Source organism: Artemia sp. Qi Xiang Cuo, chromosome 2, assembly GCF_049724085.1.
Source record: "Artemia sp. Qi Xiang Cuo chromosome 2, ASM4972408v1, whole genome shotgun sequence".
NCBI classification, from domain to species: domain Eukaryota; kingdom Metazoa; phylum Arthropoda; class Branchiopoda; order Anostraca; family Artemiidae; genus Artemia; species Artemia sp. Qi Xiang Cuo.
This window is the reverse complement of record NC_142795.1, coordinates 5,703,577-5,718,562: the sequence shown is the minus strand read 5'-3', so window position 1 is coordinate 5,718,562 and position 14,986 is coordinate 5,703,577. Positions and strand designations below refer to the sequence as shown.

Below are 14,986 nucleotides of genomic sequence, written 5' to 3'. Positions count from 1 at the left end.
CCCTTAATTAACCCAGAAAACTCTAGGATAATCTCTGTGTGTAGAAATTCTTATTCTGCAGCCAGATTGAATTTCGGCCCAGGAAAGCAAAATAACGTTTGTGACTTTCAGGGCCAAAGAATACATAAGATATGATGCAGAACAATTGAATTTACTTGAAATTCTTCATAAAATGGGTACTTTTCTGTTGAACGGAACACATTCAAGAAGTGAAGTTAGGTTTATCCTGATGAAATATGCCAAAACGTGATGATAATATAATACTTCGGAAACAAAATTATGGAAAATACGACAAAGAATTGTGGAAAGCAGGCCGCGCAGAAGGCATTATATTGAATACCTAACCTTTAACAACCTCTATATATTAAATATTTAATAAAAATATACATCCATCGTAGTTTTCGGTCTGAAAATAAGCAAACCATAACGAATCCAATATGGGAAACTGGTTTCTGTCAAATACTACACAGCTTAATTCTTGAGTGCGTTCCGTTTAACAGATAAGTACCGTAAAACGTCTCACAGAAACATTTAAAAGAGATCTTAAACCTAGTTTCTTTTTTCCAGGTGGTAGGTACTTGTATGAAAGTCCTGGTCGATATGTTTTCCCTGGAGCAGAGTATTACAAAAGGCCTGATTCTGAGCGAGACATTGGTTCCTCTGAAGCTATTACAAGTGATGAAAAAGGACCAGAAAACGAACGAAAATCATGACTTCATGCTTCTTCTGTTTACACTTGAAGTTATTACTCCCTTTATTCGAGTTTCTTTATAATTATGTTTTTGGTAGTTTCCATTTATATTTTGAATGTACCTAAGACTTAAATAGCCTATGGAAGCTTAATCATTTTCTGGGTTTAATTTATGATCAAACGAAACCAACAGCAATTATCATTCTTAATTTATAAAAAGGAATACAATATTGACGTCAAGGCGTTTCCTAGATGGGGAGATTCCAGATGGTTACCCCCCCCCCCCTACCGTGAAATTTAAAAACACACCTGTCTTTATATTAAAAAAAAACTATAAATACATCTATAACCATTTTCACTGTCCCCCCCCCCTGACCCATTCGCTCTGAATTAGAACCTTAGGTATGGTCATGACTCGTCATGACATATACGGTTTTCTGTCGGTAGACATTACCGTATCTGCCCTTTTGAAATGTAGAATTTGTACTGTAAGTTGAATGTTGAATTCAACTTACAAAATACAACGTAAGTTGAATTTTGAATGTACCTAAGACTTAAATAGCCTATGGAAGCTTAATCATTTTCTGGGTTTAATTTATGATCAAACGAAACCAACAGCAATTATCATTCTTAATTTATAAAAAGGAATACAATATTGACGTCAAGGCGTTTCCTAGACGGGGAGATTCCAGATGGTTACCCCCCCCCCCCTACCGTGAAATTTAAAAACACACCTGTCTTTATATTAAAAAAAACTATAAATACATCTATAACCATTTTCACTGTCCCCCCCCCTGACCCATTCGCTCTGAATTAGAACCTTAGGTATGGTCATGACTCGTCATGACATATACGGTTTTCTGTCGGTAGACATTACCGTATCTGCCCTTTTGAAATGTAGAATTTGTACTGTAAGTTGAGTTGTTTTGATTGTGTTTGGTTAACTTAGATCCTTTAGATTCTTTTTCTCGTTATTCATCAACTAATCATGAACTCTGAGCTATATTTTATAATTGATACCGAAAGTTATAATTAACAAATTTGAAAAGTGAAAGTGATTTAGTGTCAAATTGTCAATTGTCAACAGAGCAACAAGGAGTTGGACACATTTCCTTGAAAAATATTAGCGTTGTTTTATCATCAACAAGTTTATATGTCATCGACTATTAAAATAGGGCTATTCATTGAAAGATGTACAATATCTTCAAAGGAGAAACAGAAAAGACAACCCAAAATTTAGATATTCGTGTCGTACTATTTATAATTTTGTCAACTGCCTTGTCCTTTGAAATGTTAGGTAAGAATTGTGGAACTTTTAATTTTGCTTATTTGTATTTTAATATATTGTTACAATAATATTTATGACTGGGAGACAATAAATCATTACCGCATACCGTAGTTTTTTTGTTTTTTTTTCTTCTTTTATTGTTCTAGTAGTAATAGTAATATTAGAGCTTGTCTAGAAAATTAGGGGTTCAATATGAAAGTCGAAAAAGTCCAGGAAAATCGATGCTCCGATTTTCAAAAGAATCAACTTCGATGCTCCGAAAGCAAAAGAATCAAGTAATCTGTATAGCTTTGTGAAGACATGCCTCGACTTGTTTTCTAACACGGGTTGCCTTCGACTGGTATTCTCATTGAAGATGCTATTGCGTTGGGTTCGCTGACATATCAGCTAGGATTTGTCTGTTTTAAGTCCAGCAAATGTTTCGTAGTTGAAGATCAGTCAGAGACTCTTGAAATGGTCAGTCCTTGGAATCTGTTGCTCACATGCAGCTGAATTGTTCTGACAAAGTAATTTTATCATCATAATCAAGCAACAGAGAAATTGTATGCTATCGTAAATATAACCTAAATTTTTTGCAACAGCGCCGCAAAGCATTTTGACCTTCCTATAAAGAAAATGTTTATTTTTGGCAGTTTTGCTTCTTGGATTTTAACACATTAAGAGAACTAATTGCTAAAATTATATTACGGATTAAGGATACAAGGTTAAAGAAAAATAAAGTTCTCTAAAATCTGGGGGGGGGGGTATATCTTTATGCTAAATAATCTAAGCGTTAACTTGCAACATAATGAAATATCGTTAACTTGAAGCTCAGAAAATCAAATAAAGCTGATCTTCCTTAATATATTTATAGTAGAAACGTGAAGAAACGACAGCAGTTCCGTACAAAGTCAATTTCCATCACACTATATTGGATTGAATATTATAAAGGGCAGTGGATCCTCATGTGCCAACTTAAATATTTTCAAGCGAATCCTCATAATTCGTCCTTTTTCTAGCTCTAATGTACACCCCAAATTACCTAAAAATAATATCCAGTCTGAAACCCGGAATCTATGGTTTAGGATGGATAGCCTTAATCCATATAATGAGTAATAACAGGAGGTTCGGAATTTTTCCAGCCTTGATTGAAAAAGTGAGAATACTTTAAATATTTTAAACGACGTAAATATTTAGGATTATTGCTATTCTTTCTTCATTGTTAAAGGTATCCGAATAGTTTTTAAAAGGTAATCTATATGTTCCAAGAATAAAAAAATATCTTTTCAGTTTGTGTTCAAGAGTTTACACTCAGCCAAGCAAGCAGTAGCACGAGTTGGGTTATTTACAAATGGTGGCCGCGGTAAATAGGCCGTTCCGTCGACAAATTTCATTGATTGGAATTCCGCAACATTATATTTTAGGCCGTTTAATATTTTTAATTAAGGTAGATGATCTTCGTAATTTATTTAAAGTTTAAGCGAGTTAACCATTCTATTTGGCAACGATGCTGCCCCAAGAGTCTCGAGTTGATTTCCATGCCAGTTGCCACAATTGCCAGTTCACAAGTTCTGATTGGGCTCAACACCAGCGGATAAATTCCTAATCTAAGTAAAACTAAATATAACTTATGATTGTAGTGCAATCAGTCGTATGGTATCCTGCATAGCAATTATGAGAATCCTGTCATTTTCACTCATCGAGTCACACATAACTTAATATTCATCTTGAATTATTTATCATTAGCCTACATCTGAAGTTTTCTGTGGCGAACTTGCTCAAGATAAAAAGCGATAAATCTCGATCCTCATAACTAGGGGGAGATATTTGGGAACTACACCCATCGTCCATTTAACTCCATCACTGAGGAACTTTTTTTTAATACAAATATTTGAGATGTGTTAATGTAACATATGGTAATAGTTATACTTAAGAAAACTGGGTTTGGCATTTTTTCTTCCACTGAATCTTTAATAAGATTTATTATTTAAGAGTAAGATTTATGTGCTGCACAGCTCTTGTTTGTATTGGAGCCTATACTGCGGCTTTTCAAATCAACTCCCTGAGGATTTGTGCAAGCAAAATTTTTATTTTTCAGGAATTACGTTAAACTGCTAACTACTAATTCGATGGAAAATATGTGTGACCATCCTTAACCAGTAGGCTAGTATTCATTTTCCCTTTTTATCCGTTTCCCAGCTAACTTGATCTCTTTCCAGTCCAGTATCTGATCTACTCAATTATGTAAAAAGGTGCACCACAACAAATTACGTAAACGTCGATGTAGTAAGTGCGATCAAAGTTCTTTGAAATATCTTTTTTACTCCCTCTTTTGATAAAATAAAATTATCAGAATTTGGAAGGCCGATAAGGCCTTCTCTTTTAACGCAAGATAAATGATAATAGAGAGATTTAAACCAACGAGAGGGGTAGGGTATTTTCTATTTTATTTGAGGGATCCCTCCACTGTTAATGTTTGTGAAAACACTCATAATTGTGATGAAAGTCGAGTCTATCTTAAAACTCGCTATATGCTGGCATCAGACTCCACCTCATTGGTAAAATCTCTCAAACTGTTGTCTCCCTGGGATCTATAGTAGCAGTGTCTCCCTAGTGACTATAGCCTAGTAAAATTTCAGAATAAACTACTATATAGAGACCCAGCCACATAATTTGCAGAAGAGAAAATGCGTAAATAAAACTTTATGCAAAAAACTCCAAAACTCAAGAGTTTGTTCCTGCCAGGTGCTACCTTCCACTGAAACAGTCCGAGGGTTCCTCCTCTGATAATAATTTTGGAAACATTCATAACTAAAATGAAAACAAACATCTTGAACAATTTAAAACCGTTAAGTCCTAGCTTCAGACCCCCCCCCCCCCTGCCCCAATAAATATCTTTCAAAAATCGTTTCCTTAGGATTTTTCATAGGCGTTCGTAGAGGCTTAACTATGATTGGATAAAGATCCAGAAACAGAATTGGCCGAAGATGTGTAGTCAAAATACAGTTCTAAAAACCAGTCGGATATTTGTATCTTCTTCTAACGCGAACTCAATGACATCAATACAAACTTTGACAAAATAAATTCCAACCAACTACATAGAGCCAATTTAATCAAGGACAAACATATTCCAAATGCTGCTTTCTTATAAAAGCAAAATTAAAGCTTAAAATTAAGCCATGTCAAAGATCGGCAGCAATAAATTACATCACACTGGCACTTTAATAAGGCAGATATACTTCACAGGTGATACTTCATGGCAATCAATGAAAACTTTACAGCTCCATGTCAAATGTGTCCTCATTTCCAAGAGGAGCTTCTTTCTTTGGGGTAACATCTTTGGATTCTGAAAAGAAAAATACAAGTTTAGCTGGCAAAGATAAGATTCTTTCTAGTGAGAATCTGAACTACAAACAGATAATCAGGAACTTCGTAAAGGGGTCATTTGGTTGGAAATTGGAATCGCTAGTGCCCTTTTTAATAGTCAAAAGTAATTGGGTCCAACTAACCCCCCCCCCTCACGCCCACACTTTCCCCAAACCCATCCAATAAAAATTTTGAGATAGCCATTTTGTTGAACGTAGTTTAAAGTTCTGGAAATTTTACGATGACACCCCCCCCCCCCACAGCCCTCTGGGCTAAGGTTGTAAGTTATGCCCTGGAGGCATATAATTCAAAGGGCTTTTGCCGTTTTTAATAGTCGAAAGTTTTCAGAGGGAGTACCCCCCCCCCCACGCCCATCATTTCGCCAAACCTTTCTGATCAACATTTTGATTTGACTATTTTGTTCAATGTAGTTGAAAGGTCTAGAAATTCTTTCTTTGAGGATGACAATCCCCCCCCCCATAGCCCTCAGGACACGGGTCGTAAGTTATGCCCTTGGGGTATATAAGGTTTTTATAGAAAGCTTTGTTGTAGAATCTTCAAAAGGGGCTCATTTGATTGGAAATTGAGAAGATTAGTGCCTTTTTTATTATTAAAAAGTGATCAAGGGGCAAATGCCCCCCCACGCACATAATTTCCCCAAACACGTCCAATCAAAATTTTCTGATAGCCATTTTGTTCAGCGTATCAGAACGGTCTGGAAATTATGTCTCTGAGGACAACAAAACCCCCATCCCTCAGGGGAAGGGTTGTAAGTTATGCCCTGGGGACATATGATTTTTATAGAAAGCGTGGTCATATAAACTTCAGAGGGGGCTCATTGGATTGGTAATCAGACACTCTAGTGCTCTTTTTAAGAGTCAAAGTGATCGTAGGGCAGCTACCCCCCCCCACACACACACACACGTCGTAATGCCCGGAAATGCTTCTAATAGAAATTTTGAGATGGCTATGCTTTTCAAAATGGTCTAAATATCATATAACAAGGCCTTTGGGGTTGAAGCAATCCCCAGAGATTAGGGGCAAGGGTTGTAAGCTATGCCCAGGAGATATTTAAGGTTTTTATGGAAGGGTTGGTTGTTTAACTTTAGAAGAGGGTCAGTCTTTCTCCCTAAAAAAGACTGTCAATATAAAACGAAAAGAAATTAATTAAAAAAAAAACTTTTTCAGCAAAATAAGTTTTTAAAAAAACGTAAAGAATACTCCATTAAACCAAAATGAGCAAAAATAGAATCAGATAATCTGCTAAGAATACAGCTACCACAAATCAGTATCAATAAATAAATGAAACCCAAAACAAACAGGAATTAAAATAAAGAAGAGTCAAACTCAAAACAAGCATAAATTAATATGAGCAGGGTTCTAAACCCCAAGCTTTCTGAAAGCCAGAATATAATTTGTACTTTACTGAAGAAAATTCTTTTAAATGTTTTCACTTTCCTAACTCTAAGAAATCAAAAATTAATTAAGATTTTAAGGAATAAATATCAGCATATGTATATTAAACTGACAATACAGATTTTTTCAGTAAACTTTTGAATTTTTTGTCAGTAAAGTACAAATTATATTCTGGCTTTTAGAAAGCTTGGGTTTAGAACCCTACTCATATTGATTTCTGCTCGTTTTGAGTTTGACTCTTATTTATTGTAATTTCTGTTTGTTTTTGGTTTCATTTATTAATTGATATTGATTTGTGGTAGTTGTATTCTTGGTAGATTTTTTTATTCTATTTATGTTCATTTTGGTTTAATGGAGTTCTTTACTTTTTTTAAAAGAACTTATTTTGTTGAAAGTCTTTTTTAATTAATCAATAAGATAAGTTGATGTTTTTTATTGCCCTAACAAGCAAAAATCATAGTGATAATCTAAAAAAGAAACGCTCAGATGTATTTTATGTATCTTTGCCATTCCAATAACAATTCAGAGGTCACAATAACTTTTTTTTAGAGGTACATAATCACTGAATTTTAACCACTTCTAAAGGGAAATATAAAGCTCCTTGAAAACTAATGATTATTTTATGCAAGGAGAATAGGTTGAACACCTTGGAGCTGTTCAACATGCTTGTTCTTCCTCAAAATTGCTTCTGTTTCCGAAGAAAATTTTAAATATCTGTTTAAGACCTAAAGTTTCAGTTTATTTCGAGAAAATATTATTTTTGTAGAAAATATCATTAAAGTTGTGATCGTTTTAGTTCACTTTATTTTTATTCTTTCATCATTTTCAAAAGGAATTCAAACCAGTGAATGTTCTTTCTGATCAAGAAACTTCAGTCTAGTATAGGTGCATATAGGTCTGACTTATGAGATGGGTATACCATAGGGTTTTACAAAGGAACAGGGTCAAAGAATGAAATGATGCATTTTAGGCCTTGTTTTTTTTTTTTCTGGAAAGATAGAGTAATTTGCACCAATGTTAGGGTGAGCTCTTGCATGTGACATCATGACAAGTAGCGTGACATCATAATATCATGACATGTGACATCATAATCCTTAAACACATCAAGGCATGAATACAGGAAGATTCAAACAATTCAAAGTGGTTGGAACAATTCAGTCTGAACTTTGTATCTAGAAACACTATATTCACTAGGTTTATTTTTGGTTTTTGAAAAATATCTTACTTTTGCCAAATTTATAGTCATAGGTTTAGATTTCCCCGATTGGGGGGGGGGGGGTCGGAGACGTTTTTGAATGTAGGAATGTGTATTGTTATAACCCAGTTTTACAGACATTCCTAGAGGTGAGGGTCCTTTGGACCATTTAGGTAGGGGAAGTTCCCCTCCTAATTTGTATGTAGGTATTCTTCTCAATGTAAACCATTCAAAAAAAAAATATCTATACCCAATATAAATCCTTGTGACAACTACATGTAAATTCTCTCATTCTTGATTAGAAGAACTAAAAGAACTGTTTAAAACACAGTTAGAAATGTTTTTTTCTTGAGTCGGTGTTCCAGGAATTTGTTCGAAATCATTAGTCTTACAAACACATATACTAATAAACCTAACAGGCTCGTTTTCGCCATAATTGAAAAACATTGCTTTTCCTTCGCTGTTGGTAGGTATGCTTGTATATATATTTTTATTGCTGCTACATAAACTGCAATTGCTCCTTCCAAAATTGATATACGAATTTTCAAAGAAGTACGCCTCCGTATATTCACTGTGTTGTCGAACATTTTCCATTGAATCTATAAACTGTTCAGCAGTTGACAATCAATACCTTGGAAGCTTTTCATTAAAGTGACAAAATTTCTTTTGGATATTACTATGAAGCTTTGCCAAAGCATTTCTAGCCGACTTTTCAACAGCATCCGCTCTTTCAAAGAGAATTTTAATCTGTAATTTTGAATACTTTTCGTGATCCTGGTAAAACATGCGTAAAATGTTTCTCAATTTACGAAGATCAGCCTGCATTTTTGCCATCTTCTTGTATTTCTGAATGTAATTTTTCCCTTTGTCCTTATGCGTTCTTCGGTACAACCTCGCAAAGAATTTAATTTTTTCATTATAGCTTTTGTCACCCCAGTATCTACCCATTATTCTAGTAGCAGTTTTTTTCTTATGTTAGTTTCGATAATCTTTATTATTATCATACCGTTCCTTGCTCTTTTGTTTGGCTGTCTCAATTTTTCCTTGTCGATACTCCTGATCCGTAAGATACCTCTGTTTTGCTCTGTCATATTTCATTTTCTTAAATCCTGGATCACAAGACATCTTAGTAGCAATCCTTACGCGTTCTCGAGCTTTATTGCGTTCGGTGGCATTTTTATCTCTTTTAGATAAACTTTTCTTATATTTCAGGATGTTAGCTTTATTTTTTGTGTAGTAAAGTTTTCTATTAGTAGAAATTTGGATTGCTCTATTTTGATATTTTTTTGGTTATTCTTTCTTTTTTTCTTTCAAGCGAGACCATATTTTTTCAAGGTTTAAAATTATTAAGTACACAATACCCCGTGTCGAGTAACTAAAACCTAGCATAAGAAAAACTAATTCTAAAATTTTCAGGTATTTATCTTGTTTGAATTACAAAATTAGTATTATTGGTTAGACACCATAAATATTTTTGCAGTTTACATAATAAGTTTAGCGATTCTGAACTGAAAACTAAAATAATTGGAATTATAAGACAATAATATGGAGATACGTACTTTACGTTTTACAAACCAAAAAAAGTTTGGTTCCAGGATACAATAATAACTTTGAACTGAGATGAAAAAAAATTTTCTTCCAGGAGACAAAAAGCAAAACTAATTTTAGAATTTTCATGTATTTTTGTTGTTTAAATTAAAAAATTACAATTACTGATTAGGCATCATAAATATTTTTGCAGTTTACGTAATAATTTTAGCGATTAAGCCAAAAAAGAAAATTTTGGTTCCAGGAGTTTCGGTTACTATTGAGACAAGTAGCTATTATTACTATAGACTTCATTACCATGAACTGTTTGATTGCTTCAAAATTCAAATATCTTTGAAAAGACTGCAATATGAAAATACATCAAAAATGCAATTTTTTTGACAAAATTGATTCTACTATAAAAAGTATATTATTTTTAATTACAAAAGGCACTAGATGTAGCAATTTCGTTTAAAATGAGCTATTATACAGCTCTCTATGATTTTCCAGTGCCCAGCGAGCTGAGGAGAAAGATCAAGCGGAAAGAAAAAATATCCCGTTTGTGGAGAATAGCGTGGTTGAGGTCAATTTTCTTGATTTTCAAGCCAATATATTTTCTTTGTTATTCAATCCAAAGGGCGGTAAGTTTTCTTTATAGGGGTTTCGGACAAGGCGGTTCTAATGGTGTACTTTTTGTTTTGATCTGACTCTGTTGTTAGGAGTTAGGGGTTTTATATTTCTTAACATTGGAGGTGATCGTCTCTTACTAGGTTGCTAGCTACCGCTGCAACCCGGATAATGGTTAGATCGAAGCAAGCTATACGCAAGTTGAAAAAACAGTACTACACAAACAACAGAGATAGTAACTTGAAAAGAAAAAAGCAAAGGTATTCAACTGACCAGGCGTATCGAGAAGTAATAATTGAGAGAGCAAAAGAAAACAGCAAGATGTGTTATCTCAATGATGAAGATTATAGACATGCAAAAATTGAGACAGCCAAACAAAAGTTCAAGGAGAGTTATCACAATGATGAAGATTACCGCATTAAATATAAGAAAAACCAAAAGCAAAGGTATTCAACCGTCCAGGTGTATCGAGAAGTAAAAATTGAGACACCCAAACAAAAGATCAAGGAGCGTTACTGGGGTGACAAAATCTATAATTAAAAAATTAAATTCTCTGCGAGGTTGTACCGAAGATTACTATATAAGAAGCATCAGAACTGTAAATGTTCTCATTCATAATTATATAATGGTTAGATCAAAGCAAGCTATACGCAAGTTAAAAAAACAGTACTACACAAACAACAGAGATAGTATCTCGGAAAGAATTATAATAATCCGGGTTGCAGCGATAGCTAGCAACCTAGTAAGAGACGATCACGTCCAATGTTAAGAAATATAAAAACCCCTAACTCCTGAGAAAAGAGTCAGATCCTAACAAAAATTACACCATTAGAACCACCTTGTCCAAAACCCCTATTAAGGAAACTTATCACTCTATGGCTTGAATAACAAAGAAAATATATTGGCTTGATTACATAAAGGATCGATGTGGTTCATTATAAATTATAAAAGGTTTAGAGCTTCTAATCTTCAAAGATTATAGAGTTAAAAGTTTTCCAATACTGGGAATCGAACCCGAGCCTTCTAGATGAAAGCCAGCTATCCCATCCGCTACACCATATGGGACTATAAAACAGCATGATTTAAGAACCATATGCATATTATTATTTCATCGTATCCGGGTTGCAGCGGTAGCTAGCAACCTAGTAAGAGACGATCACGTCCAATGTTAAGAAATATAAAAACCCATAGTTCCTAACAGAGGAGTCAGATCAAAACAAAAAGTACACCATTAGAACCGCCTTGTCCAAAACCTCTATAAAGGAAACTTACCGCCCTTTGGCTTGAATAACAAAGAAAATATATTGGCTTGAAAATCAAGTAAATTGACTTTTACCACGTTATTCTCCACAAACGGGATATTTTTTTCTCCACAAATGGGATAAAAATCAAAGGTATTCAACCGACCAGACGTATCGAGAAGTAATAATTGAGAGAGCAAAACAAAGGTATTCAACCGACCAGGCGTATCGAGAAGTAATAATTGAGAGAGCAAAACAAAGGTATTCAACCGACCAGGCGTATCGAGAAGTAATAATTGAGAGAGCAAAACAAAACAGCAAGATGTGTTATCACAATGATGAAGATTATAGACATGCAAAAATTGAGACAGCCAAACAAAAGTTCAAGGAGAGTTATCACAATGATGAAGATTACCGCATCAAATATAAGAAAAACCAAAAGCAAAGGTATTCAACCGTCCAGGTGTATCGAGCAGTAAAAATTGAGACAGCCAAACAAAAGATCAAGGAGCGTTACTGGGGTGACAAAATCTATAATGAAAAAATTAAATTCTCTGCGAGGTTGTACCGAAGAACGCATAAGGACAAAGGGAAAAATTACATTCAGAAATACAAGAAGATGGCAAAAATGCAGGCTGATCTTTGTAAATTGAGAAACATTTTACGCATGTTTTATCGGGATCACGAAAAGTATTCAAAATTACAGATTAAAATTCTCTTTGAAAGAGCGGATGCTGTTGAAAAGTCGGCTAGAAATTCTTTGGCAAAGCTTCATAGTAATATCCAAAAGAAATGTTGTCAGTTTAACGAAAAGCTTCCAAGGTATGGATTGGCAACTGCGGAACATTTTATAGATGCAATGGAAAATGTTCGACAACACAGTGAATATACGGAGGCGTACTTCTTAGAAAATTCGTATATTAGTTTTGGAAGGATTTTATAGTAAAGAACGACCCTTAACCCATGTTAATTATCCGGGTTGCAGCGGTAGCTAGCAACCTAGTAAGAGATTAATAGTAAGGAACGACCCTTAACCCATGTTAATTGATCCGGGTTGCTGTTATATTAAAAAACGATCATTGAAAAAACAAACCATTGCATACATTGGACTTAATTAGCTACTTGATTGTTTGAGGTTCGTCTCTTACTATTTCAAAGAAGAAAAAACCGTAGGCTTTTTCCTGTTTGTAATCAGGTTCGATAATAATATATATGATCCGGGTTGCATAATATTAAAGAACGAACTGTTGCCTTTAGTAAATGATCAATTTTTTAGTGAAGATCTGGGTTGCAGTGGTAGCTAGGTTATGGTAAAGAACGACCTCTAACCCATAGTAATTAATTTAATTTTGATATAATAAAGAATATTGTTTTGAAATAAAGAATATTGTTTTTAATAAAGAATTTTGATATAATAAATATTGTTTTATTGATGGCTGATTTACAAATTAAATAAAATGATCCCAGGTGGCATTGAACCACCAGCCTTTCGCTTAAAGGCCGAACTCGCTTGCCACTTGGACTATGACATCCTTAATTAAAATTGTAAAATTAACATTCCATAAGAACCGTCCACTGGGATTTGAACTCGAATCGCAGCTTTTAAAGTCTTAAGTGGTAATCACTACACCAAGAAACGTTCATATAAGAAAGAATTTTAACAGTATATGTTAACTTTTAGACCGAACTCTAACCATCAGTATTATCAATCAGTTCGTGTTAACGAACTTAACAGCAATTTCAAACATGAGATTACAGTAAAGAATATAATAAAGAAAGAACTCATGCCTATACTGGATTAGATACTCAACTTAATTATAGTTAATGATTTAGCAATAATATGGTTTTATTTATAGCTGAATTACAAATTAAAAGAAACAACCCCGGCTGGATCTGAACAACCAATCTTTCGGTTATCGGCTGATCGTGCTAGCCACTTAGACTAGGACATCCGGGTTGCAGTGGTAGCTAGCAACCTAGTAAGAGACGATCACGTCCAATGTTAAGAAATATAAAAACCCATAGTTCCTAAAGAAGGAGTCAGATCAAAACAAAAAGTACACCATTAGAACCGCCTTGTCCGAAACTCCTGTATAGGAAACTTTCTGTCCCTTGGCTTGAACAGCAAGGGAAATATATTGGCTTGAAAATCAAGAAAAGTGGCAGCTGCTACAACATTCTGCCTAAACGGGATATTTTTTTTTTCTTTTTTTCTTTGTTTCCAGAGATAGCTTGGCACTGGAACATCGTAGAGGGTTGTTCAATAGCTCATTTTAAAGGAAATTAATTGGGTTAAAAATCTATAGTAACTAAAATAAATTATTTCTAAAACAGAATAAATTTTTCCACCAAAAACTGCATTTTTGATGTCTTTTCACACTGCAGTCTGTCAAACATAATCGTATACCAGTGGTAAGATTTGAACCCACGCCTCCGAAGAGACTGGTGGCTAACACGAGTGTCTTGGACCACTCGGCCAGGCTGCCTCTCATAAATAATAATATATAGGTGAATCTGAGTTGCAGCAGTAGCTAGCAACCTAGCAAGAGACGATCAGTCCCATGCTAAGAAATATAAAAACCCAAAACTCCTAAAAATAGAGTCAGATTAAAACAAAAGTACATCATTAGAACTACCTTGTCTGAAACCCTACTAGATAAATAATGAATGTCATCATAGTTTTTTTTAAATTAGAGCTATGAGACGTGAATAGAAAAACACGAAATTATATTGTTGTTTCTGAAGACGTCATGAAATAATACCATTGCGCCATGACGTCATGAAATAATAAAATCATTACGCCGTGACGTCATAATAACTATATAAGAAGTGTCAAAACTGTAAATGTTCTCATTCGTAATTAGATATTGGTTAGATCAAAGCAAGCTATACGCAAGTTAAAAAAACAGTAATACACAAACAACAGAGATAGTATCTTGAAAATCCGGGTTGCAGCGGTAGCTAGCAACCTAGTAAGAGACGATCACGTCCAATGTTAAGAAATATAAAAACCCATAGTTCCTAAAAAAGGAGTCAGATCAAAACAATTAGTACACCATTAGAACCGCCTTGTCCGAAACCCCTGTATAGGAAACTTTCTGTCCCTTGGCTTGAAGAGCAAGGGAAATATATTGGCTTGAAAATCAAGAAAAGTGGCAGCTACTAAAACATTCTGCTTAAACGGGATATTTTTCCGGGTTGCAGCGGTAGCTAGCAACCTAGTAAGAGACGATCACGTCCAATGTTTAGAAATATAAAAACCCCTAATTCCTAAAAGAAGATTCAGATCAAAACAAAAAGTACACCATTAGAACCGCCTTGTCCGAAACCCCTATAATAGAAACTTACCACCCTTTGGCTTGAATAACAAAGAAAATATATTGGCTTGAAAATCAAGAAAATTGACTTTAACCACGTTATTCTCCACAAACGGGATATTTTTTTCTTTCCGCTTTTTCTTTCTCGTCAGCTAGCTGGGCACCGGAAAATCATAGAGAGCTGTATAATAGCTCATTTTAAAGGAAAATGCTACATCTAGTCACTTTTGTAATTAAAAATAAAATACTTTTTAAAGTAGAATCAATTTTGTCAAAAAACTGCATTTTTGATGTATTTTCATACTGCAGTCTTTTCAAAGACATTTGAATTTTGAAGCA

General features: G+C 34.4%; 2 protein-coding genes across 3 annotated transcripts in view; one reads left to right on the top strand and one right to left on the bottom strand.

Annotated features, from left to right (window-relative positions):
• The window catches only part of LOC148954839 (NAD-dependent protein deacetylase sirtuin-1-like), a 139,934-nt gene extending 137,845 nt beyond the window's left edge, over positions 1-2,089 (top strand). For both annotated transcript variants that reach the window (XM_089098855.1, XM_089098847.1), the window contains exon 13: positions 568-2,089. In XM_089098855.1, the coding sequence (XP_088954981.1) occupies positions 568-713 (146 nt within the window). In that variant the 3' untranslated portion in view covers positions 714-2,089. The remainder of the gene's footprint in view (positions 1-567) is intronic.
• Positions 2,090-5,053: 2,964 nt separating this feature from the next.
• Thor (eukaryotic translation initiation factor 4E binding protein thor) overlaps positions 5,054-14,986 on the bottom strand; it is a 29,097-nt gene continuing 19,164 nt past the window's right edge. The window contains exon 3 of the mRNA XM_089107965.1: positions 5,054-5,304. Coding sequence (XP_088964091.1) covers positions 5,234-5,304 — 71 coding nt within the window. The 3' untranslated portion in view covers positions 5,054-5,233. The remainder of the gene's footprint in view (positions 5,305-14,986) is intronic.